Here is a 24,199-nt window from a genome sequence, read left to right as displayed (position 1 = left end):
TCTCAACATATTTTGTTCAACAACTGTTTAGAAATTCGTTACAGTTTTTGAGAGATATGGGAAAGAATGTTTAAGGGGCTGATCCCTTAACTCCTTATAGGGGCCGTTTAACGAAAATTTGAAAATTGCATACTATTTAGTATATCATTCTGAGTATCTTTTCTTCTATACTGCATTTCAAAATATTTTTCCTTTCTGAGATATATGTGATCAAAATTCTATAATGTTGGCCCCTAAATACCCCTAATTACGTAACACATGATAAAATCATTACATTGCTTGGATACATAACTGTGAGATAATCATATTTGCTTCTATAACCGTTCACAAAATATCCCTCAGTAAAGGGCTACAAATAAAAGACTTTAAAGCCCTTTGGTCCCCTAATTTTAGGGACCAGCCCCTTTTTCTTGATATCAAATAAAAAATCATTTAAATCTCAATACATTTTGTTCAACAACTGTTTATAGGGGCCGTTTAACGAAATTTTGAAAATCGCATATGATTAAATTTATCATTCTGAGCATCTTTTCTTCTATACTGCATTTTAAAATATTTTTCCTTTCTGAGATATATGTGATCAAAATTCTGGACTTTTGGCCCCTAAAAACCCCTAATTAAGTAACACATGATAAAATCATTACATTGCTTTGATACATAACTGTCAAATAAACACATTTGCTTCTATAACTGTTCACAAAATATCCCTCAGTAAAGGGCTACAGATGAAAGACTTTAGAGCACTTTGGTCCCCTAATATTAGGAGCCAGCCCCTTTTTCTCGATATCAAATGAAAGGTCTTGTAAATATAAACTTTTTTTGCATTACATGTGTTTACAAAATATTTTTCAGAAAAGAGATAAACTAAGAAAACCATGAAAAACTACGACGTTTTTTTTTAGTCTCAATTTTGGGGACCAGGCGAGCTTTAACGCCTTTTGAGCATGACAAATATAAATGCCAAATTGCACATCTACAATCTCTTGTCTACAATCCCTGAAAGTTTGAACTCAATATCTTTTACCGTTTAGGAGGAGATCCCTGGACAAGCCGACCTTCTGAAAATCGCTAAAACGTCATTTTCTAAAGAACAGAAATGACGTCATCAAAATAAAAAAGTGTATATTAAGTTCGGACTAATATCTATTAGATCTGAAAGTTTCACAAAAATCGATTCAGCCATTTCCGAGAAATCGTCTGCACAAATTTTGTAAGAAAAAAAAAATAATAATAATAGGGAAAAAGAAACCGAACGAAAACAATAAGGTCTTCCGTTGGAAACATTTAGGGGAAATAAAGTCCTAAAACAATGACTGATGCATTTTGCACATGTATTTCAGTGCTGGGATTTTTTTTCCGTGTCGTTTACTATTGTGTTTGACTGTTGTATTTCAACAGGATTGATAAAATCTTTATAAATGTCGAAATAACGAAATCAGTAACACGTAAATTTACTCGGTAAAAATTTGATGAGAGTAATTTCCACAGTTCTAACACCCATAAGTAGTTCACACGTTATCGTAGCTACAGACTAAACGGAAAACAAGAAATATGCATGCAACAGAAATATTACGCGGCTGCTTACATCCCTAGATCTGTGTAAATTTTAAGTCCCCGTACTGGCTATACCCGCCGCTTGGTCTCAGAAATTTCTTTTTAATTGTTCAATCCGCTGCATATTTGGCAGACAATAAGAATGGGGTCCGAGGTACATTCACACAAAATTTCATTAGGATTGAGTGAAGGGCTCGGGAGTTAGATTTTTTTCTACAGTACATGTCAAGCACGACAATTGAAACTCAAATGCCAAAAAGTTCATAACTCTGTTAATAATGAACGAATTGGTCGGGTAATTAGTACAGTAATCTAGAATGGTACTAAGTTGAAATTAAAGGTCCGAGATAAAAGATCAAGTAAAATCGGGCCAGTAAAACTAACTGAATTTATGAAGGGGGGGGGGGGGGTCGGTGACTTCTATATTAAACGGAAAATACTAAATTCTCAATATCACTAGAGTTTGATATACATGCATGACCTTTATTTTGCTATTTACCAGCTAAACGTGATTTGGAAATAGAATGAAAAATCCTTTGATTTTAAACAGACTCTTCTTCAATTTCTATATCATCTTTTTCTTTTACAAATAAATCATAAATGTATTGGACTTATCTCCCTTGTTTTGTTTCTGATGTATGTATAAGAGCTTTGATCGAAACATTTAGATCCCTCTTATCATCTAATTTGAGGGGCTAGCCCCTTTTTCTTGATATCAATGAAAGGTCCCTTAATATTAAACACATTTTGTTGAACAAGTGTTTAGAAATTTGTTACTGTTTTTGAGATATATGGGAAAGATTGTTTTAGGGGCCGACCCTTTATCCCCTTATAAGGACCATTAAACGAAACTTTGGTGGTTAAATATTATTACGATTATTATTCTGAGTATCTTCTCTTCAAGAATGCATTTCAAAATATTTCTCCTTTTTAAGAAATAAATGATCAAAATATTGGATTTCTAGCCCCTTTAAAATCCAAATTATGTAACATATCAGAAAACTTTTAACAGATATAGGTAGATAACTGGAACAGGCACGTAGCATCAGGGGGGGCCAGGGGGGGCCTGCCCCCCCCCCCCCCCCACTTTTTTGGGCAGCAAAGATTTTTCTTAAATTTACATACAAAAAATTGAATTAAGATTGAGCTGGCCCCCCCACTTTTAAGGGACCATGTAAAAAATTTTGGATTGAAAATAAGTTCACTGAAGTCAAAAGTTAAAAGTAACTTTTTTCTTTCTCTCCCCCCCCCCCCCTACGGTTTAGGATTTTCAGGAGTTTGGAAAGTACCTTTTTTTTTTTTTTTTTTTTTTTTTTGCTTGTCAAGATTTTTGGATGAGTCTGGCCCCCCCCACTTTCAAAAACGATGCTACGTGCCTGTGGAAGATAAACATTTTTGCTTCTATAATGCATTACAAAATATTTTTCATTAAAGAGATATAGATAAAAGACTTTAGACCCCTCTTGGCCCCTAATATGAGGGGTCAGCCCCTTTTGCTTGGTGTCAGTTAAAAGATCTTTTATAGATACATTTTTGATGCTCTACATCTGTTAGCAAAATATTGGTTAGAAGAAAGATATTCGTGATCAAATCTCAAATTTCGTAAAAATTGTCCAAACAATTTAACATCAATATTTTCAGTTCCGGGCAAGCTTCAAGAATGATCACTTCTGGTCAAATCTAAAACAAGCAAGCAAATCTACCATAACCACTCTATCTTGCATATAAATTTCAAGTCCCTAACTATAACAGTTTTTGAAGAGATGCGTGGACAATATCATGTTCCAAAATACATGAAAAAGGGAGTAATTCAGAAGCGGAAGTGAATTTTCAGACAGGAAGTAAGATGCAAAGAGATATTTACCTAAGACATCATCCCTGTAAAAATCATTAAAATCGATTGAGAAATGGCTGAGAAATTAAGGGTGACTACCAAGAAAAAAAAATAATAATATTGAAGAATGAGAACGCGCAGAAAAACAGTAAGGTCTTCCGCTGAAGACGGAAGACCTTAATAATACATGTATTAAGAACCGTACAAAAACAATAAGTCTCCAAATTTCATTCGGGAGACTTAATAATAAAGATTGAATAGAGATAGGATCATCAAACATCAATAATTTAAAGATAATTGACAATTTCTAATTCTAAGGGGGTCAGGATGACCCCTTAGGGTCATGACTTACATGCCATAATGATCTGATGTGGCATGACCTAAGGAGGAATAATATCTTTGGATTAAGGTGGGGATCTCAATAGTTTTTAGCTCACCTGAGCTGAAAGCTCAAGTGAGCTATTCTGATCACATTTTGTCCGTCGTCCGTCCGTCCGTCCGTCTGTCCGTCCGTCTGTCTGTCCGTCTGTAAACTTTTTACATTTTGAACTTCTTCTCTAAAACCGCTTATCCAATTTCAACCAAATTTGGCACAAAGCATCCTTATGGGAGGGCGAATATAAATTGCTGAAATAAAAGTCCGATCTGTATTCAAAGCGGAGAAAACCTTGAAACTGTAGAAAAAGGGGGGTGCATTTTTAAAAATCTTCTTCTCAAGAACTACCAAGTTCAATTGAACGTAGTTTAGCATAAATTATCCTTATGGGAAGGAAAATATAAATTGGAAATTTTAAGTTCTAATTCTGTTTCAAATCTGAGTTATTACGAAAATAATAATAAAGGAAAGGCATGTTTCAGCTTCGGATTCGGCATCCGGTAAAATGGGTAGGCAAGACTTGGCGTGGGCAAAACAAAAGATTGGCAGTTATTAATCTGCTAATCTCATTAAAATTTCAGGATATTTGATGGACCAGTAATATTTGTATTCGCTGTAAATATTGCTGCAAAATAATGCGTATTTGGAATTGACGATTGCCGATCTGCCCCGGCTTTTATTTTGCCACGGCCCGGGTTTGCATACCCATTTTACCAAGACTCGTATTCCATACTTCTAAAACGAGGTTCTTTGTTTAAAGCAGCCATGACATTATACGAAAAAGGGTCGATCTGACTATGATGAATTTGCCTGCTATGCAACCGTTCGCGTATGGAATTTTTGAAACATGCAAAATATATTGGTGCCGATTTTGTGAAGTAAATTAAGGCTAAATATTTCAATGCGTTGACAGTTTTCACACATGACGTTGGTGTTAGCTTGTTCTGATTTTCGTTTCGTTTTCATTATTTATGCTTTGTAACCTGGGAACTATCGTCTGTATTTCGTGATTTTTACGTATCAAATCAAACAGAGACTTCGGTAAATCAAACAGTTAACTGTTTACCTGCGCAAATTAAGCAAAATCTGATGTAGGGGTACTGAAATACAATTCATTCTATCGGTAATTCGGCATTATCTTTTGCGTAATGGTAGATTAATGCAATAGGTTTTGTTGAGATGCTCGGCATTTTCTCGAGTTTATTCATTTTAAAAGAGTTTGATATCGCTGACGGAAATATGTAAGTATATACATGTATATATATGATTCATTTCGAAAAAATAAATTGTGTTCTTTATTTGTTATACATGTAGTGCATGTTTCTTGTGTTTAATTGTTTACAATTTCTATTTAATAACCATATTTGAGTGTTAAGCTTCGAATTATAAGCAAGATACAGAGATTTGCTCACAATTCTATGTTTGTACACAGATCTTTAAAGCTAAAGATTAAAAAAGTAAAAAATTTGTCAATATTTAGTACGAGAATTTTCAAAGTCTGTCCTTTTTAGCTCACCTGAGGGTGGGGGCCACAATGGGGGGGTCGAAGTTAAATAAATATATAGAGTAAATCTTTAAAAATCTTCTTCTCAAAAACTAATCGGCCAGGAAAGCTGAGACTTGTGTGAAAGCATCCTCAGGTAGTGTAGATTCAAAGTTGTGAAAATTATGACCCCCGGGGGTAGGGTGGGGCCACAATGGGGGATCGAAGTTTAACATAGGAATATATACAGTAAATCTTTAAAAATCTTCTTCTCAGAAACTAATCCGCCGGCAAAGCTGGTACTTGTGTGGAAGCATCCTCAGGTAGTGTAGATTCAAAGTTGTGAAAATAATAACCCCTGGGTGTAGGTTGGGGCCACAATGGGGGGTCGAAGTTTAACATATGATTATATAGAGTAATTATTTTTATTCTTTAAAAATCTTCTTCTCAGAAACCAGCCAGGAAATCTGAAACTTGTGTGAAAGCATCCTCAGGTAGTGTAGATTCAAAGTTGTGAAAATAATGATCCCCAGGGGTAGGGTGGGGCCACAATGGAGGGGGGGGATCAAAGTTTAACAAAGGAATATATAGGGTAAATCTTTAAAAATCTTCTCAGAAACTAATCAGCCAGATGATTCTTTATAATTGTTAAGACTTTGGCCCCAGGACAATTCTTTGGCCTCACGAGAAGGTTCAGAGTTTGATGTATGTTTATATCCCATATATAAACTATTGTTAGGGATCTTTTTGAGAACTGCAATACTTAACATATGGTATGACTATAAAATCATCCTGTTAGAAAAGGGACTAATGATTATACACATAAGAATATCCAGGGGAAAATGGATTTTATTTATACAGGATCTACATGTATTATTGTACATTGTCCAGATAGTTTGTATTATGACTCCATTGAGCTGATTTTATCATACCTATTGTTCCTCAGGTGAGCGATGTGGCCCATGGGCCTCTTGTTATGATATTTGATAATTTCAGGAAAAGCACTTGGGATCATGACCTACATACCATCTGAAATGCCTTGAACAAAGAAACAATAATATAATATGTACATGATATATGATTCAATTTAAGAACCCAGATATAGATCAATCATCTATGTTTTTAATACTTCCTATGTAGATATACATGTATTAGTTTGTGTTTTGTTCTATACTATTCATACATTGTATTTGATGCATTATAATACATTAATACTCCTTCCTTCCTATTATAACTTATATAAAAATGAATTAAATGTCTACACTTGCTTACATGTAATGCACAAATTCAATACAAAATTGTTTATACAGGGTCAATATGGGGTCAACTCAATAGTGCATGTCTGACAAATGAAAAAAATAACTTTTGCAATTAAAATGACAGAAACTTTACAAATGCGATAGGATAGGTAACGATGATAAGCTTATTTAAATATTAAAAGATGATGATACAGGATGCTGTCAAAGGCAGATCACATTTAGAAAGTGAAAGTAGAACTTATGTATGCTGGGATCTCATTATATTGTGCTACTGCTACTACATGTATTATGCTTACCTATATTGGTCAACATCATAATGATAATCCAATTAAAACACAATAATAAATTCCTTTAGCTGATCTTAACTAATCCTTTTCTTCATCATTAAAACACATACATGTATGTATACACGTGAACCCATCTGATTGAAGAGCTGGATAAAACTAGTACCCGCTAATGAGACCTGCAGACCTGTGTTGTGTACGTAACTTAATTCAGACAAAGATCAGTTATTTGTAACATGCATGTATTTTTATGACCTATTCTTCAAATCCACTTGCACTATTTTATTAGGTAAATAACAGCTTTAAGGTGGTGCAGGACACCTGCATATTGTGATGTATATATACTTCCTATTGAGATAAAAAATAAAGTATATTAAATATTAATTAAATATTTACCCCCCAAATAATGTTACCTAACATTGAAGCGCAATGGGTTAGAGCGTTTACATGTCTGTAAGAGGTGTATTTTTGGTAATTTTACTATTGATATAAATGAATTTTCATGGGGGGGGGGATGTCTGGACTCTCACTCTCACCCCTTCTCTAAATCTGTGCACACCATGATGTACATGTAGGCAAACAGAAACAAATCTAAAACCGGCAACTGCCACAGGGAGGGGGCATAATTTAATTTTTAATTTTGTTTGTAATAATTATATAGACCATTATACTTTCTATGAAATGAAATGTTAAGATTATTGATTAACTTAAAATTCACTGCAAACAGTTTAATCCCAAATTGCACATAAAGTGATGCTCATGTGTATTACCATATGGGAAGGGATCTCATCCTTCAGTTATGAAAATTATAATTTTTAAATGTATTACCGGAGCTTGCATGTGGCCTTCATTTTTAATTAAACTTGTACAAAACAGTGTTATTTAGGGGCAAACACTTGGTGCGGGTATTACTGTCTAATGACAGCATCTAGTTGACTTCTGTTTATGTTTATTGACACTTAAGCTTCTTTCATCTTATTAATCCTTTTATGTACATGCTGCTAAAATGTCCCGAGTTACTCAATAGCTGTTTGATGATTGATTTACTTACATCTGTATTTATTATGTTAATCCTTTATTGTGTTATTCCATTGTTCATTATATATAATTCATAATTGTAAACTATCGTCAGGTGGAATCAGACCTTCGGTGCTGATGCATACCAAACTCACGTAAAAGTATATTTCATGTTAAGTCTATATAAAAGTCTGAAAACTAAAACGCGTGTTGGCTTGTTGGAGGTTTCATGAGGCTGGGTTCAACAACAAGAGAATAAGCTCACGGTTGGCCCAGTATTAGTTCTGTATGGGAGAGAGCGCCCCGTAATAAAATTCCTAATCCGTGGGGGGAGGGGGGGGGGGGGTAGTTGTGCTAGTATACCTACTATGACTCCAATTTTCAATATCACTAATAATATTTCATTCTCTTTAAGGTCTTTTAAGGAACAATTTTGTTTGTTGCGAGGAAAAAGTAGGGGAGGGGAGGGGGGGGGGGGGGCTGAACCATCCCTGTTGCTATGTTCTTAATGGTTAGGTCTAACTTGGCAAAAAAAAAGTGGGGGGGGGAGGGGGGGGGGCTAAGCCATCTCCCGGTTCCGACGCCTATGAATAAAAATGCGTATATATATCTTTATACACGTGTATTAAAACAAAGTCATTAAATGTAATTTTTTTTCAGTTCTAAAAGGATATCTGAAGCCGATCGAATTCTTTACTCGCATCTTTTATACTTTCTCTTTATAAAATGTACACCAATCTCATTTAATTTTCCAAAGAAATAATACTTTCTATGAAATGTTGTTATCTAGAGATGATATGATTATAGGCCTACCTAATATTATTTTATTCCGTCCCTATTCCGGCGATTACGGCATGCCTTTACGTGCAGCTAGTCGTTTTCAATCAGTGACGTCACTGTTTCCATATATGGTCATGTCAAAATTCGACAAACTTGTAGACTTTACATTTGTCAATTTGTAAATAACAAACAGCATTTTACAGCTGCAGATTGGCGCGTTTGCTGAATTACAATGTATACTTAATGCATTATTTTACGTCTGAAAAAAAAATTGAATAAAGCTTTAAAGTTGCTTAATTGATTATTACCATAGTTATCAAACAAATATTCCTGACCATACAAAGTTGATGTAATTTTTAAAACGTGTCGATGTTTTACAGTGAGCACATTTGACAAACGTCTACCTGGATAGAACCCACGTGATTGTTTGAAATAATTTATTCCATGCGTGGGTTCAAACATGGGTCACGCAGGTAATAGCTTTCGCGTGCTATAGTAAAAACCTTCAAATTTTCATATGTTTTTCATATTTTAGGTACCAGCCTAATGTAGTACAAACTTCTTATTTTCACAGGAGTTTTCTAAATTTATAATGCGTATCTTGTATTTTCCACAAGTTTGTACTCGGTTAGGCTGACAGTAAACAAAGGCTTTGAAATGAATGCCCGTCCTCGATTAACTATATAAAATCACGAATGTCGGCTGGCCCATACTACATGTATGTTGTAAATCTTCGTACTTTTTATATACAATAAATCAGCGCTAAAACTTGTTAATTCTTATGGAATAGATATCAATAGGTAATGTAACACAGGCACTTGTTTCTGAGAAAAAAATTTATCCTATAGTATAATAATATTATACTATAGGGTAATTTTTTTTCTCAGAAACAAGTGCCTGTGTAATATAATGATGGTTTATATTCGTAGCCAAATCAAATTAGAAAATAAATAAACAAATAATAAGACAGATTAATATTAGGTCTTAATATTACTTTGCAATTAAGTATTTTAAAGTGCTCTCTTTTGTGCTTCATGTGGTTATGAAATAGGTAACATTGTGAAAAAATAATAACCTTGATAATAATTTTAAAAAACCGCGCAAAAACCAAGCAGCAAAAAAGTATATGCAAAACACCATTGAACGATTAAAATTTAAAAAAATATCGATAATAGATACTTGAATTCAAGTTAAAAATTTTAAAACTATAAACGCATCTTTAACAGTTTTTAAGAATTAGAAGATTAAGAATGCGTATTCTTACGCCGACAGATGTGCTTTGGATTTCGTAAGTTTCTGTCTTGTCATGCATGTATGAATTACAATGATTAAACCAAAATTAGCAAAATAACAAACAGAGAATCAATATGTGTTTTAAAATTGAAGTAGTCCGTTATTAAGGTATTATCATGATCTAGGGAGACTGCTTTTTTTTTCGAATTAATTATTTGAAATGTTGGTTGGGTTTTTTTTTATCATTTGATTTCGCATATATATATATGATTTCTCGGAATGTCTAGACAATCGAATGTCATTTACTTATTAATCTCAATAAAATTTAAGCAGGAAATTCGGGCCGACAGACCGTATTGCTATACAGTTTCCTCCATAAAAATGAACTAAATATACTTACTGTGCATGGGTTTGACTTAATAATAATATATAACTTAGAAATATATTGTGTAAGCGTTTTCGTACCATAAATTCTTGAAAGATTTTACTATTAATTCACCAATTTACTTACCTCAAACGTTTTCCGTACTCAGTGCTACGGGTCTGGAGCTATTGAATTTTATCAGTATAAAATGATGCTGACACGTCATGTTCCTGTTATGTACATTGACTATATGAAAATCACGGAAACAGGACACACCTTCTCCTACAGCTTTATATATTAAACATTTCGAATTTGCTTGGCACAATATAACATGGCTACAGAAGTGTAACTCTATGGGACTGTAGAGATGTGTAGAGTTCCACAGTTCTTTGTACATATCAATATCAAAATACAATAGCAATGACTTCTTTTAGGTAAAATGTTTTAGGATTTTTTTTGGTATTAAAAATTTTACAGATTTTTTTAAAGAAATAAGAGATCGTTCTATTAGTATTATGAGGTGATAATAGTGTGATCAAACCCATTAAAGCCCTTCAAAGGGCTTTATGATAGATTTGACCACGCTCTGACCAAAAGTATCACCTCAGAATATTTGAAGAATGATTCCTTGTCAGTTATATTATTTCCAATTTCTACACTTCTACAACATTTTAAAACCACTATTTTTTTCATGTATAATGACGCAGCCAATGCCATTTTTTGGTTATGCTATAAAACACCCCAATTATGTGTCACTCATCTTTAATGAAATTATTGGGCTATATGATTTGTAATGTGTCACAGACAAAGACAGTTGTAAATGTAAATATTAATCTATGTTGTGTTACAATTCAAAAAAATTTAACAGACATTAATCAGATACAAAATGTTTATTCACAATATTATCACAGACAAGACATAAATAGAATTGTATATTTGTCAAAAAAATAAAGTCCAAGTCAGAATGTAACAAGATCACAGGTCAGTCAGTCATGTGACTGGTCATGTGACAGATCTCTAATGTTCCATTGGTTCGTGGACAGACTTTATTGATACGTCACTCATCGACTGCTTCTTGTTCAAGATGCTGGTGATCCGGGCCGCTCTAGACGCCAGGAGAGTGGCATCTGTTATTGCCTGCAACAGAGTACATAATATAAATCATGTATTACAAAACAGACCATTAGTATCACTGCAAATACATGTACATATATTTACATTTTCCAGTGTCATTTGTCTGTGATGACGTAATGTGGGACACAGTGTTTGCATAAATATACGAAATGAAAATAACATTAAAATATCAATAATTTTATATTTAATTGAACAATTGGATTTAATCATCCCTAACCTAATCAATCCCTTCACCTCATAATAATCAAAAAATGACTTTTTATAGGTGTATTTCTTATAAATATAAACAATTATGCATATAAATTCTAAAATATCTAGTAATGTTTTGTGGTGCACAAGCAGGGTTTGCATGATTATACGAAATGAAAATAACGTTAAAATTAATATCAACAATTTTATTTTCAATTAAACAATTGTTAAAATTTTTATAAGTAATAAGGTATGATTCTTTGAATATTATGAGGTGATAAAATACGCTTGGGCATGATCAAATCCATCATACAGCCCTTCAGGGTTTATTGGATGTGATCCCCCTGACACTAATCAATTCCTTCACCTCATAATAATCACAGAATGATTCTTAATTCCTTCAAAAGATACACAATTATGCATGTAAATCCTAAAATATATTGTAATATTAATTATTATAAATTTCAATGATCAATATAAAATAATAATAAGAGTTACAGCAAAGGTAGATCAATCCTGTACTATCATACCAGACTTTTTACTTAGACAATTGTGAAGGCATATTCAGAAGAGTTTTCCCTATTCCCTCTGGTCCTAAAGTTAACAGTTAAGTATTAATTTCAACAGAGATGTGAATATTTCATCATCAAAATTATTTGGTGACTAGATTACTAAATGAACCCTGAAACTGCCTTCATTTCCAGAAAGACAGCTGAAATGTCTCATGAGAAATAATACAACAATTTATAGAGAAGGATCAAACAGTTGTAGTTGATTTTGGATTATTTACCAGCTCTGACCACAGAATATATACAGATACTGTATAAACAAATGTAGCATCATAACCCACCACAGCAAGCAATCAGGCAGCACTCACTGATGGTTAGATGGAGAAGGGCCAGGAAATGAATGCGTAGCTTACTTAACAAGTATGCAATGAACGTGTGATTTCATTTTATGAAAGTGATTTTCTAATTCAATCGTGTCATCAATATCTACAGAAGGGAGAGAAATATGTGTGTCAAATTGTGAAGTGAAGAAATCTTTTTAGTACTGCTGAACTTTCAAAAGAGACAATAATATTCTCAAACTCACACAAGATTACATCTAGTTGATTATAACTTACACAATACAATTATTTTATAACATATATCTATACAGTGGAATGGTAGTCTAACATAGCCACAAGAGGGTTTTGTCAGCATGAGATATGGACAATTCACACCACACCTGGCGTAATGCTCTTACCTAACCTAGGGCGAAATTATTTCTTGGTTCTGACAAAATTCATACATTTTTTTTTCATTTACTGATGGAAAAAGATATTTCTTTAAAATTTACAATCACAGAAAAAATATTACTAGCTCATAACCACATAATCTGGAATATAATGGTTAAAAATAAATCAGTTTAAAACTGTTTTAGTTAAGTAGCAACCCAAGCCTGAGGCTGTAATAAACAGTGCATAACATTGCTAATGAGTTCATGCTCTACACATTTGATGTGTAATGGGCCAGAAATCAGCACTGTTGAACAATTTAAACTTGTCAAATTTCTTGAATTGCTAATTTTCTTAATTTTTGTTTGTGTAATTTCAAGGATAAGTTTAAATATATTATGAAAAAAGACTTTGTTTTGTTGATTACTTGGGATCTAAAGGGGTACCCAGACATCCACAAAAATTAAGCTCCCATCAATTCAAATAATTCCACGCTAATCCAGAGACATATATAAGTAAGTATTAAAGTAATCAAGTGTCATACGTACAGGATGTAAGTGATCACACCGATGCTCCACATGTCCACAAGGTACGAGTAACGTTTGCCGGCCAACACCTCAGGAGCTGTGTGAAGTTGGATACATCAATTCATCAAATAATCTCATGTAAAACACATGTACTATTGTATAAAAATACAAGAGCTTCTTCGAGACTAGAGTTGTTGAATGTGTTGGAAAAACATTAAATCTCAATTTTATTTATGAATTAACCAATGGATGGTTGTACATTTTAGGTATTTATAAAAAAATAAACATATACACAAGAGGAGAGGTTTTAATGACGAAAAGAAAACAGAAACAAACGCAGGATAAATCTAGGTCGGGACTCACCAAAATAGCCAGAAGAGCTTACCACAGTAGCCGGGGGAACTTACCACAGTAGCCAGGAGGTCTTACCAAAGTAGTCGTGGGACTTACCACAGTAGCCAGAGGGGGCTTACTACAGTAGCCAGGTCACTAACCAGAGTAGCAGAGGTACTGTGGTTTCATTAATATTCAAGGGTATCAATTTTCATGGCTAAAGTGAAAATCACAGTTTCAAGGGTATGTAAATTCATGGCCAATGACCCCATCAATACAAAATGTTACTGGAAATTGCATTTCAATGAACATTTAATTTCGTGGATCAACTTAAAAACGAAATCCACGAAAATTGGTATTCAACGAATATTGATGAAACCACAGTACTTACCACAGTAGACGGGGGACTTACCACAGTAGCCAGAGGGGACTTACCACAGTAGATGAGAGGACTTACCACAGCAGCCAGAGGGGACTTACCACAGTAGTCGAGGGACTTACCAAAGTAGCCAGGGGAGACTTACCACAGTAGTTGAGGGGACTTACCACAGTAGCCAGGGGGGACTTACCACAGTAGATGAGGGGACTTACCACAGTAGTTGAGGGGACTTACCACAGTAGCCAGAGGGGACTTACCACAGTAAATGAGGGGACTTACCACAGTAGCCAGAGGTACTTACCACAGTAGATAGGGGACTTACCAGAGTAGCCAGAGATGACTTACCACAGTAGATGAGGACTTACCACAGTAGCCAGAGGGGACTTACCACAGTAGCCGGAGGACTTACCACAGTAGCCAGGGGACTTACCACAGTAGCCAGGGTCCCACACACAGTGTTCATGGTCACCTCTCTGTCTATTATCTTGGAGAGACCGAAGTCAGCTTCAAATGAATAGAACCATTGACTCAGTACCTCAAATACATGCATTACAAATCAAGAACAGTAGCTTGTTCTACGAATATGTTATAAATCCAAAAGCTTCTTGCACGTTGTCTTTACTTTTCTTAATTAAATACACAATAGTAATCCTCAATATCTGTCAATATTATCTTACAATTGTTTCCAGTTTTTATTGCTTTTCAGGTTCATTTTTATTTTCTTACCAACTTTCAAATTTGACTCATCAGTAAGATCTTCATACAGGAGGTTTTCAGGCTGAAAGTTGAAATACATAGAAAGATTGTCAATTTTATTCAGATCTTTTTCTAACCAGAGAGCCACAATATAATTTATGTATCCAAATAACTGACCTTTAAATCTCTGTGCACAACTTCATTTTCATGGAGATACTACAATTACCAAACAAACACAAATCATTTACACCAAGATGAACACAGAATTACTTCATCTGTATCTTTCTACCCATACATTTTCTGATTATCTAGTAGAGTCAAAAATTATCTATATTTAATTATTCTACCTGGGTACATAACAGAGTGTTGAGTTCCTTGCATCATATTGACAATTAAAATTTGTTAATTTAGAGGACGATATTGATCCTATACATATGTAGCATTTACCTGCACTGCCACCAACATTTGTCTGACTGCCGTGGACGCGTCCTTCTCCGAGTAGTAGCCTCGGCTCACAATTCTAAAACATCATCACACAAATTAAATTTACAGAATAATCAAATGTAAAGTCAACTTGCATACCAAAAAGTAAACATCATCAGAGAAATAAAATTTACAAAATATCAAAAATAAAATCAACCTACATGTAATTATTACATAGATCAAGTAAATAACCGTAACTGTCAAAGAGTTCACCTCCTTGTTATTACATAAAGTAATTAACCCTACCTGTCAAAGAATTATATATTATTGTTGATCCGACACTTTAGATAACGAGTGTTGTTGGTTTGCTAGTGCTTCTTATATATATATATATATATATATATATATATATATATATATATATATATATATATATATATATATATATATATATATATATATATATATATATATATATCAGGCTTGGGGTGATGCTAAATGTAATGGTAATGCATTGCAATGCATTACATTTTTTCAAAGTAATGCTAGTAATGTGTAATGCAGCAAATTTAGCATTACAAGTAATGGTAATGTAATGCATTACTTTTCAAAATCTAGTGTAATGCTGGCATTACATGGCATTACTTTGCATTACTAAGCTTTTCTATGCAAGTTCATTTCTTAAACTGTGATTAAGTGAATAATTGAAATTGTATTTGATTAAAAATTGTTTTAAAGTAGAAAAATAATTATTGAGATAAAGGTAGTTTAGTTGTATGATTTTAAAAAAATCCATTCTTAAATTGTCTATATAACTAGCTATAACAACACAATTTCAAAACATTTTAAGAGCGTTGTTATTTATAATTTTATATCATTTGAAAAATTTACTCCAATAAGTTGGGCATTCAATGTGTTCTTTACTGTGAAGAATGTGTTAACAACACACAATGCCCCCAGGATAATCTAAGTATCAAAACAATCCATTGTTTTAAGAGGCGCTAAACACCCTGATCCCCACCCTTCTCTTAACTGTGTTCCATTAGAATAGAGAACAGACATTCAACCTTTAAAGCAAAAAGGAATGCACTATCCAGTCATGATCTCTGAAAGCTTTAAAGTTATTTTTAGTAATGAGTATTATAACCTATTTGAAAATAATTTTACTCTCTCTCTCTCTCTCTCTCTTTCTCTCTATCTCTCTCTCTCAACATCTGTGTTGTAGTGTTGTATATATTAAATAGTTTGTACTGAAAGAAAATACAAGATTCATTATTTTTTTCTATTATTTTGCTGATCATAAATTGCAACATCAATCTTGTATAAGTCATTAAATTTGAACCTGATAATGAACATGAACCTGTAAATATGTTTATTAATACACGTAAGCGTGTTTTATGTATGAAACATTTGCAAAAACTTATTTAGCTTTTAAATTACTTTAAATGTTTTAAAACTTATTGTCGACTTTTCAGAAAGTAATGGTAATGGTAATGCATTACTTTACTCATGTAATGGTAATGTAATGCATTACTTCAAGAAATTTAAGTAATGGTAATTTAATGCCCAAATTCATGAAGTAATGGTAATGTAATGCATTACTTTACAATGTAATTCACCCCAAGCCTGATATATATATATATATATATATATATATATATATATATATATATATATATATATATATATATATATATATATATATATATAGAACAAAATCAATCAATAAGCAAAAACTAAATATTATTTGAGAAATGCATGTCGCAAAACCGTGAATGGTTAATGTTAAATTCAATTGGCCACCGCTATTCACTCTGTCCACAACAAGTTTTCTATTCAAACGCGTTCCTATCACGCGATGGACTTTCTATTAAACCTTTAAACAGGATACCCCTATTTCATTTAACACGCGTTTCTCTACTTGTCCGCACACATGGAGAAGAATATTAAAATAGAGTCTTTCTGACAAAGCCATTGCCGATAATGTTTTGTCCGTGTTGAGTTTTGGCAATTTTGATCTGGAGGAAGATCTTACTGTGGAGTATAATGGACGCGCTTTGTTGATGTGGTTTTTACTCGAAATAATGGATGGGGTTAAAAAAAAAGGTGTGGGGTATGAACATATAACCCACACTTTTAACAATAGAAAACTCGCCAAGCTATGGTACAAGTAACTTACCCCATATAATATTATTAGTTATGTGCAGATACCCGATGGGCGTGGTCATAATGACACGAGGGAGTGTACTGCACATAACCAACAATATTATATGGGTAACTACTACGTATCAATCAGACCCTATCTGTACACCCGAGGCGTGTTAAACAGAGCCAGTTCTCGCCAAAAATCCCTATACCCGCAACACAAATTTTGGCAAGCGCTCTCTCTGCTGAACACACCTCAGGTAGGTCACGTCAGCATGCCCAACTTAACACCAGAGTAAACCCCGGTGTTTACTTTGGGTTTACTTTTTGTGAGTTGAATTTAATCAACTCTCCTATGCAGCTACTCTGGCAAACCGAAAGTGAAACAGTATTTGGACCTAAGCACAATTCATCACCGCTGACAAGACTTAGATCTTGAAAATAACAGATAAATTCGGTGTACTGATACATTGTGGTACAAGGTTTTTTTCAAATGGTGAGTCAAAGTGGATAGGAACTAACTAATAGTAACTTATCAAAGAAGAAAAACTTTGAACTATAGGACCAGGGTAGTCCTTTAACTTTGAAAGTGACCATGTGTTGGAAACAATTAAGAAGGCCAGTAAAAAGTTATAATAAGACAAAAAGCAGAAAATAACAATAATTCTCTTTTCAATAATGAATCATTCTTTGAGAATTATGTGGTGATCCAAGATGGTCTGAGGTGATCAAATCCAATAAAACAAGAAGGGCCTTATCACATTAGACCGTATAATGATCAACATATAATATTCAAAAAATGATTCATTACTTATATTTATATGATATTCTACAATTGCATGATTGAATATTAACATACTGCAGAAGTCTTAAATGAAATGTTTTGGACCATGCATTACATTTTCATTAGTGGGGCTTCTGCTATCAGGGACAAAGACAAATATGAAAATATTGCAGTTTATGGTCAAATAGACTGTATGGTCTTTTAAACCATCAGGTAAAATATCTTGGTTGCAGGACAATTCTTGGGCCCCACCAGAGGTTCAATGTTTGATAAATTTCTTAGAACTGCAATGCTCATTTGCGATATGACTATACATAAATCATCCTGTAACAAAAGGGGCTCAATGTTATATATATAATATCTGGAGAAATATTTGAATTCAGGATCTATCTAACTACATTGCCCAGACATTATGTACATGACTCTATAAAGCTGATTTTATTATGGCTAGTTTTGCTCATGTCAACAATGTAGCTCATGTGAGCAATGTCGCTCATGGGCCTCTTGTTTTCTGAAATCCAGCCATAGACATAGATTGTAATGGTGCAAATTAATATGATCTGTTGATATAATAACAATCAACAATGAAACAATTATATGCTTTTATTGACATTTATTAAACTCAAAAACAAAAGACAAAATTGTCTCAAAAGGCATCATAAGTTTTCATTGTAAATAGGTAAAAATAAATTTGAATGGATTTCATATACAATTTGGATCTCTCATGATTTGCAATGGTATATGATTTTTATCCAACGAATTCTACGTTAATAATCTGCTGCCTCAGGCTCTGTAATGTTTAGTTATGACGTCACGTGGCATAAGAACACACAGTGGAATATCATAAATTTATCTCAAGAGTGATATCAACTATATATTGCACTGGCGTCGGAAGCAAATTGAAAGTGGGGGGGGGGGCTAGACTAATCATGGAAATCCTAATCCGTGGGGGGGGGGGGGAGTTTACCTATGCTTCCAAAAGAAAAAAAAATACCCAATTTTTTTCCCCAAAAATCATGAAATTCCTAATCCGCTAGGGGGGGGGGGGGGGGCTAGTATGCTTCTGAATCCAACTTATCAACCTTTCAAGGTAAATTTAGGAACAATAATCTTTCCTGCGAAAAAAAGGGGGGGGGGCTGAACCCTCTCTCATGCTATGTTTCTAAGGGTTAGGTACAACTTTGCAAAAAAGTGGGCTAAGCCCCCCCCCCCTTGGTTCCGACGCCTATGTATTGAGATAAACATGAATTAAGTGTTTTATTACATCAAGGTCAGGGTTTGACATTTAAAAGAGAATATTTGAGTTTTATAATTTGATTTTTTTTAAGCAAAATATGATTTAATTTTCTCAACTGCAAAAATCTTGCTTTAAGATATCACAAAAATAAAAATACATATTTTGGTAAAAATATGCAAAAAACAAGCACCTTTAAAACAACCCAGATTTTGTACATCATGTTCTTGAAAGTATTGATTCAAACATTATATTTTTAGGAACCTAACTACGACCCTGGTACGCTACACACAGATGAGACCTTCCATGAAGTTAATCCTGTTGGTTGTTTAACACAAGTAAAACTTAACAACATTCCTACAGTCCTGATTTCATGTTCTGCTAAATTATTTAAGGACACAAGACATTGTCCACATACTTGTAAGTATTGATTTAAATATTGTGTATGTAGAAACCGGTAAAACTACGACCCTGGTACGCTACACCCAGATGAGACCTTCAATAAAGTTCCTGTTGGTTGTTTATAACAGGTAAAACATAACAACATTCACAAAGTCCTGATTTTATGTTCTGTTACAATGTTTAAGGACACACGACATTGTCCACATAACATGTAACACTGAACAATATTAACATTTTGTGTTGAGTGAAAATTTTCAGGGCTGCATAAACCTAACACCTTTAAAACAACCCAGATTTTGTACATCATATTCTTGAAAGTATTGATTCAAATAATACATTTTTAGGAAACCGGTAAAACTACAATCCTGCTATGCTACACTCGGATGAGACCTTCTATGAAGTTCCTGTTGGTTAATTTTAACACTCAGGTAAAACATAACAACATTCATAGTATTCTTACTTTGTGTTAAGTTAAAATGTTCACGGCATTATCTACATAATGTCAGAGTGACATTTAATGAAAATGAAATGTCTAAAAGTGTAACTCATGGATTCTCTGTGTGGTAGCAGTTTGTATTTTATTGAATGGATCTTCTCCGAGTGACTGTTGGTATGAGCACATGGCAGCCTGGAGGTTCCCTGTGATCTGTTGACAGATCCCAAGGATCTCCCAGAAGATGTCTCTGTGTTCTACCGGTACCAACTGTCCCTGATCATGGTGGACTAGGACCTGTAGATCATCTAGAGCTGCTTGTGCTTTCATTTTGTCAACATGTCTAGAGCTTAAAAACTCTAGCATGTGTAACAGCACAAAGGGTGGGATAAACAATGAAGGGCATCTGTTTTGTCTACTAGACTGTTGCTCCAGTAATAGTTCACAGATATAACATATTTCATTGTCAAGGTTGATATTCATTGCTACAGCCTGTCTCATCTTTGTAGACCAGGACTGTCCCCCTACAGCCTCAGTATACCTCTCTCTGTCTACATGTCTATGATACATCAGATATGGTCGTGCTAACTTGACCTTTGTCATCTCTATAACAGATAAAGCTTCCCTGTATCTGAGTGTCTTGTAATAATACATGGCAATGTACAACATGTCAGAAATACACCCAAACTTGGCTGCTAATTTCAGCATGTGACAGGACATTTTGTGTGCAATATACATCTGTTTGTTGACACCTGTGTTTGTGTACATGTTGTGTAATGTAAAAGCAGTACTCTGAAGGATGGATGCTATTTGTTTCTGAAACATGACAACTTGATACTGTGTCAGAGGAGAACCTATCAACTTTTCTACTGTGTTTAAGTACTTCATACAGTGCTGTAGGTCTGATGGATGTTGTGTATCATTACTATATATCTCACCAAATAAATCAACATCAAACTCAGCCTCAGAGATCAGAGTGTGTTCATCAGTACACACCGTGAGTCTGGGATTACAGAAGACATCAATGATAGAGGACCTGATGGAGGGACTGTGTAGCAGCAATGCTATACCCTTCTCATACAACCCATGCAGTCGCCTGAATAAACTTGTTTGTGATTGGCCATGGATTTTGCTCAGAAACATGTTGTTTTCTGGAATGAAAAAGTTTGGACTAATCCCCTCATATACCCATTTAAGTAGAAGTTTGAAGCAGACCCAGAAACCGGCCAGGAGATTTTGTGGACACCAGTGAGGTAGTGTGTCTTGTTGAATAGCCCAAAAAACAGCTGTTTTCATGTGGTAGGAACACAGTAGTTTATCTTCATCTCTTAATCTATCATTAATTATTTCCAATAAAAACAATTTCAACAAACCATAAGTTAAGAACTGTGTATGATTCATTGAACACACAAGTTTGTATTCTGCCTGAGAGAAAGAAATTCTCCATTCGTTGTCTTCATGGTTTCCTAGTTTGTGTCCTATTGCTACAAAGTGACATCCATTTCTTACAATGTCATTGACAACATGAGGTGGGGCCATGAGTGACATCTGTCTATCCATGAGGAGGCAGAGGGGGGCCAAAAATCACTGACAAAACAATAAGCAACATCGTAATCTACTGTACCATTTCTTCCACTGCTACATGGTCCATGTACTGTATCATCAGGACTTATTGAAGTACGATTTATCTCTCTGTATTTAGAACTTGATATATAGAGTCCCCCATTCATCCTCACACAAGATGACAACTCTCTTTGTCCAGTCCTCTCCAATGGTAACCAAAGTAACGTAAATCCTGCTGGACTCTCAGAACTGTCACAGAGAATCAGTGCCTGTCTGAGTATGTTGTAATACTCAGACTGAGAGAAGTCCCAGATCACTCGATGGTTAGTTGGCCAGTACATAGTGTCTATGTCTGAAACACGTAATCTAAATCCTTCTCTCGAACTTCCACTCCTCATTGATCTCTCCAGATATTCATCTTGATTGCTCAACAGCTCCTTGATATCCACAATATCTCTCCTGGCTGCCACATGTTGTGGAGTCCCTATCTCTCGACACATCCACACATACACTGACTCAGACATTTTCTGAACAGGAATTTCTCCTCTAAAATTGAAAGTACTGAAGAATATCATTACTGGTTGCATTTTTTACCCAATTTGTATACATCAATGACCAATTGTAATTAGGAAATTGTGAACTTTAAAATAAACTTACATTTGTGTTGCATTGTCTGAATCCATAACTTCAGAAATTTTTCTAATTTTAGCCATGGGGAAACCCCGTTGTTACAGAAAGTAAAAGAACTTTTGGTAAATTTCTTTCATACCAACCAATTGATTACTTGCTTCATTATTTTAGAAACATAACTCTAATAATCCTAATAGTGATGTTAATTATGTGTATTGAGTAACATTATCTTCAATATAAAGAAACACCAGTACTGTAACTGTGCAAAGAGGGATAACTCTTTTTATTACATATTCAAGAGCTATTTTAATATTTTTGTGTCTTCGGCCGATCACTGTTGTGTCCATATGAGGCATCTGGCAAATGCTTCCACGTGCGCACACATTCCGCTTGCATAAGAAGTTCTTTTAAAAACTTGAAGTTTGGTTTAGTATTTATATAACATTTTACCCAGTTTTATTTCAGTTCATTTACCTTAAGAGATGCAAACATACATAAAATACAGTTCGACCTGTTAATTCAAGAATGCACATTTTGTCTCACGCGTAAGAATTTGATCGCAAGATTCATTCAGTAATGCAGTTGACCTCTATGAACTGACCTCAATCATAAGAAGATGCTCCATGAACTGACCTCGATCTATTGATGTTGCATAATAGTAGCTAGGAAGACGGCTTGAGTTACGTTATAATGCGACCTCAATAGCAAGTTATGATGTTTTTCAGTCGCATTAAATTATTTTAATACAACTCTTTCTTTGTACATACGTGTTAATTTTAATGCTCTTTGAAGAGCCCTACCTAGTATTCTGAAGAAGATATGATATGATACTAATTACGTTAAAAATATAAAACTAGACAAGGAGTTTACGAACGGTTTTCCCCAAATTTATTTCAAAATTAAATATGTTGACGGTTTATAATGATGAAATTATGGTGTACAGATTCAAAATATTCTATATTTTGTAAAAATACAGTATTTTTTAATTATATTACTTCAAACTGATCATGTTGATTGCTTCTAGCTATCTTTATATCATTATTGCCTATCATTTCTTTAACAGGAATACTTGTTAGAAATATTTTGATTACTGATAAATAGTTTGATGGAATTAATTCTATCTTTAAATATTACACAACATGATTCATATGGGGTTTGCTCGAAATTCTTGTCGGAAAAGTTCGAGAATTCATATTATAAAAATGTGTGTAATTTAAATACAGATTAGAAACTACTTGCCATGCAAAATAATAAATAATATCGTTGATTTTAAAATAATTAGTAATCGATAAAATCAACCCCCGTCAGTACTTCAGTATTTTGATTGAAAATTGTGTCCAGTTGAGGGTCTACTCTGGGTTTACTTTGGGAAATTCGCAGTTTGCTTTTGGGGTCCTCTTTAAAAATTGAAATGTGAAGCAGACCCGTCTTTTATCTTATTATCTTACCGCTTGTAATTCCCAAACCTCGTATATTCCAAATACACTTATAGCGTCTGTCTCAGTGGTCTACTTCTGATCGGGGTTTACTCTCTTGGTTTACTTGGGGTTTACTCTGGGTCTGCTCTAGTATACCCAGAGTAACCCCCCACCCCCCACCCCCCCCCCCCCCGGAAGTAAACCCAGGGTTTAGTTTGAGTTTACTTTCTGTTAAGTTGGGTCTGATCGGTACTGTAGCTACAAATCTGTAACTCTATGGGGCCGTAATTAAGTAATTATTCTTCGAGAATTATGAGGTAATGATATTGGTCAGAACGTGATCAAATCCATTAAAGCCCTTCAAAGGGCTTTATGATAGATCTGACCCCACTCTGACCAAAACTATCACCTCCTAATACATGGATTTTGAGACAGTTTGATTTGTTAATAACATTTGATAAACAATTAGTTCTTTTTGAAAAATATAAAAATAGAGATATTTATCG

At 34.1% G+C, this 24,199-nt stretch overlaps 1 protein-coding gene, 1 long non-coding RNA gene and 1 pseudogene across 3 annotated transcripts in view; all 3 read right to left on the bottom strand.

Annotated features, from left to right (window-relative positions):
- Window positions 1-11,059: 11,059 nt before the first annotated feature.
- Window positions 11,060-24,199, bottom strand: part of LOC128176667 (calcium/calmodulin-dependent protein kinase type IV-like) — a 37,718-nt gene continuing 24,578 nt past the window's right edge. The window contains exon 12 of one of the 2 annotated variants that reach the window (XM_052843158.1): window positions 11,060-11,321. In XM_052843158.1, the coding sequence (XP_052699118.1) occupies window positions 11,202-11,321 (120 nt within the window). In that variant the 3' untranslated portion in view covers window positions 11,060-11,201. The remainder of the gene's footprint in view (window positions 11,322-24,199) is intronic. The other variant, XM_052843160.1, reaches the window with a different exon arrangement.
- On the bottom strand, window positions 14,407-15,192 carry LOC128176669 (uncharacterized). Its single transcript, XR_008242799.1, has 4 exons — window positions 15,109-15,192; window positions 14,839-14,877; window positions 14,692-14,743; window positions 14,407-14,469 (listed from the first exon to the last, which is right to left on the bottom strand). It is a non-coding gene; the product is annotated as an uncharacterized LOC128176669 (long non-coding RNA).
- LOC128176666 (uncharacterized) lies at window positions 19,238-22,354 on the bottom strand (annotated as a pseudogene).

Source organism: Crassostrea angulata, chromosome 3 (genome assembly GCF_025612915.1).
Source record: "Crassostrea angulata isolate pt1a10 chromosome 3, ASM2561291v2, whole genome shotgun sequence".
In the NCBI taxonomy this organism is placed as follows: domain Eukaryota; kingdom Metazoa; phylum Mollusca; class Bivalvia; order Ostreida; family Ostreidae; genus Magallana; species Magallana angulata.
The sequence above is the reverse complement of the archived record's forward strand: the minus strand, read 5'-3'. Positions and strand labels throughout refer to the sequence as shown.